The sequence below is a fragment of the Hordeum vulgare genome, chromosome 7H (assembly GCF_904849725.1).
Source record: "Hordeum vulgare subsp. vulgare chromosome 7H, MorexV3_pseudomolecules_assembly, whole genome shotgun sequence".
In the NCBI taxonomy this organism is placed as follows: Eukaryota; Viridiplantae; Streptophyta; class Magnoliopsida; order Poales; family Poaceae; genus Hordeum; species Hordeum vulgare.
In genome coordinates this window covers 522,969,753-522,972,532 of record NC_058524.1, presented here as the reverse complement: position 1 = coordinate 522,972,532, position 2,780 = coordinate 522,969,753, and the positions used below count along the sequence as shown (strand labels likewise).

Genomic DNA, 2,780 nt, shown 5'->3' with positions numbered 1-2,780 from the left:
CGGAGGAAGTAGATCATGTGAGAAGATACCAATCTTCGTGGCCAGTTTGACATTCGACAGTTTCACCTGAGGAAGATTTTTTATCGAACTACCTTAGTGCTAGGAAAGGTCATGTGATTCCAAGATTGAAAAACATGTCCCGTGACTACATATTATGATAAGACAATCATTCACATATCAGGGACCAAGGAAAGGTGCCATATTGTTGCTTGTTTACCAATGCTCATCTCAAAAAATATTACACAACGAATTATGTGTAGATGTTTCATGTTTTAATACCAAATCAACCTCAAAATTAACTTAACTGCAGAAAACAGTCTGTGAAACTTAAATTAGCAACAAGTAATATCATCCCTAATGTACAGAATACACAACAACTGAACTTAGTGCCATGATACATCTATGATCCACCATTAACACTATTTAGTCCTAAACTGAACTACTAAACGATGGGAAAAAAAGTGAAGATGCTTCTGAATCAATCCCTGCTGCTTTTCACCCCACAATAAATTCTCTAAAATTTCAAGCAACATTCACCGTCGGGGGAAGGCCATCCTCAGGCAGGCCATCCACGAGACCTCGAAGACCAGGCTTGAGCTCACTGCCGCAGAATTGCCGGTATTCAGCAGTGTCTCCGGCTTTCTTGCATACCTGGACCATGACGAGCTCCGGCGTGAGCTGGAATATCTTGGTGGATATGGCCAGCGCTCCCTTGTGCCCATTTCTTGTCGCCTCGAAGCTCACTTGGCAATCCTTGGTGCGCGCCGTGAAGCTAACCTGCCCCGCGATCTCCTCCAGCTTGGAGATGATGGTGTTCACCGGCGCGCTGGACACGAAACGCAACTGCTCGCCGCGCTCCTCAAACAGCCCGGACAGATCGAAGCTTGGCGAGGAGGCGATGATGTCGAACGCGTTCATGCTCTTGATCCGTCTTATGCGTGGCTCGGTGGTACGAGCTGCAGCAATGTGCATCTTCTCCAGATTTACCAGCGACGGCGCTGACACCGAGGTGTGCATGCCGCCGTCGCCATGTGCCACAGGAGAGGAAGAGCCTGAGGATGATGAAGACATGGCAGTCTCGTCCTCGGAGTCAGAGTCACAGAGATCGGGCTCTTCGGAGCCATCAAGGCTGCGCAGGCAGTCCTTGTTGTCGATGTAGAAACTTATTTCTTTGAAGCCTTTCTTGAACCAATCTGTTTCCTTGATCTGCAGAAGTGTGATCCGGTGCGCCGGGTTTGGTTGGAGGAGGCGGCGTACTATCCGCACGAGTTCAGGGCTGAAGGTGCGTGGGCAACGGTAGTCACCGCGGCAGATTGTCCGGTACAAGGTGATGAAGTCGTCGTCGCGGAAGGGCTTGCGGCCGGCGGCAAGCACGAAGAGGACGATGCCGCAGGACCAGGCGTCGGCCTTGGCACCGTCGTAGCCCCGGCGCGCGAACACCTCGGGAGGGACGTAGAGGGGCGTGCCGCAGACGGTGTGGAGGAGCGCCTCCCGGCGAGCCGTGTCGGCGTGGGCGGAGAGGCCGAAGTCGGCGACCTTGAGATTGCCGTGCTCGTCGACGAGTAGGTTGTCCGGCTTGATGTCGCGGTGGTACACGCCCTGCGCGTGGCAGAAGGTGAGCGCCGAGACGAGCTGCTGGAAGATGCGGCGCGTCTCGTCCTCCTTGAGGCCGCCGTTGGCGGGGATGTGGCGGTAGAGCGGGCCGCCGCGGACGTACTCCATGACGACGAAGATGCGGGACTTGCAGGCCATCACCTTGTGGAGCTGCACGATGTTGGGGTGACGCAGGCGGCGCATCACGGCGATCTCGCGCTTGATCTGTTGAACGGCGCCCAACTTGATCAGCTTCTCCTTATCCATCACCTTGATGGCCACCTCCTCCTTGGTATCCATGTGCCGCGCGAGGTAGACCTTGGCGAAATTACCCTCGCCGAGCAGCTTCACCTGCTCGTAGCGGGCAGGAAGCTTTGGCCGATCCCCCATGGCGCCGTCGCCGCTTCTTGGGCGGGCGTTCGAAGTTTATTCCCTGGAGTATCTGGGTGGAGGCGAGTAGAGGATTGGGGGATCAGCCGAACTAAATAGGAAGTCTTTAGGGCTGACCGGTTTACTGGAGGAAAAAAAATCAGTCCAGGCATCAGTACCTCCCACCCAGGCCCGGATTTCTTAGATCGCTCTCTTGCACGAATCTCAAGGAAACTGGCATATTCTATTTCACCTCGGAAATTCTATGAGGGTCCACCAGAGATTTTTGCGGATGCAGGGCGATCAGAATTTGAGTGTTTTCCCTTTTCCAAAAGGGCCGAGCTACGCGTCTGACTAACCGGCCTTTCTAAAAACAATGTCTCACCTTTGCCAATCATCGGATGTATAATTATCCAGCATCTAACATTGTTTTCACCATTACAACAAGGATAGTGTTTCAGAATATTTTGCAATAAATTTTATGTTGAAGACTCTTTTTCAATATAGGTAATGTTGTAGAAAAATTTATTCACTATTTTTGTAACATGGCATTGTTGTAGCAAAAAAATTGCAACGCAAATAATGTTGCAAAACTATTTGTACATTATTTTTTCATCTTCATTTATTATAACATAGATGTTGTTGTAGAAGACAATATGTAGAAAGAATGACACAAAGGATAAGCGTACACGCGTCACACGAAAGAGGTGACGGATCGTTCGGGTGTGTTCAATTGGCTGAAGGTAAGCATTCCCTTTTTAAAAGGAGGTTTTTAATTTACGTAATTTTTCTTTCGCATCCATCCGCAAATAGGGAGG

General features: G+C 50.6%; 1 protein-coding gene across 1 annotated transcript; it reads right to left on the bottom strand.

Moving 5' to 3' along the window:
- Positions 1 to 270: 270 nt before the first annotated feature.
- LOC123407599 (CBL-interacting protein kinase 25-like) lies at positions 271 to 2,104 on the bottom strand. Its single transcript, XM_045100763.1, has one exon. It carries the CDS (start codon positions 1,981 to 1,983, stop codon positions 523 to 525), a length of 1,461 nt encoding a protein of 486 aa, XP_044956698.1. The 5' UTR covers positions 1,984 to 2,104; the 3' UTR covers positions 271 to 522.
- Positions 2,105 to 2,780: the final 676 nt, after the last annotated feature.

Coding starts and splice junctions, on each gene's coding strand:
- LOC123407599 (XM_045100763.1), bottom strand. CDS start 1,983: ATGGGGGATCGGCCAAAGCTTCCTGCCCGCTACGAGCAGGTGAAGCTG.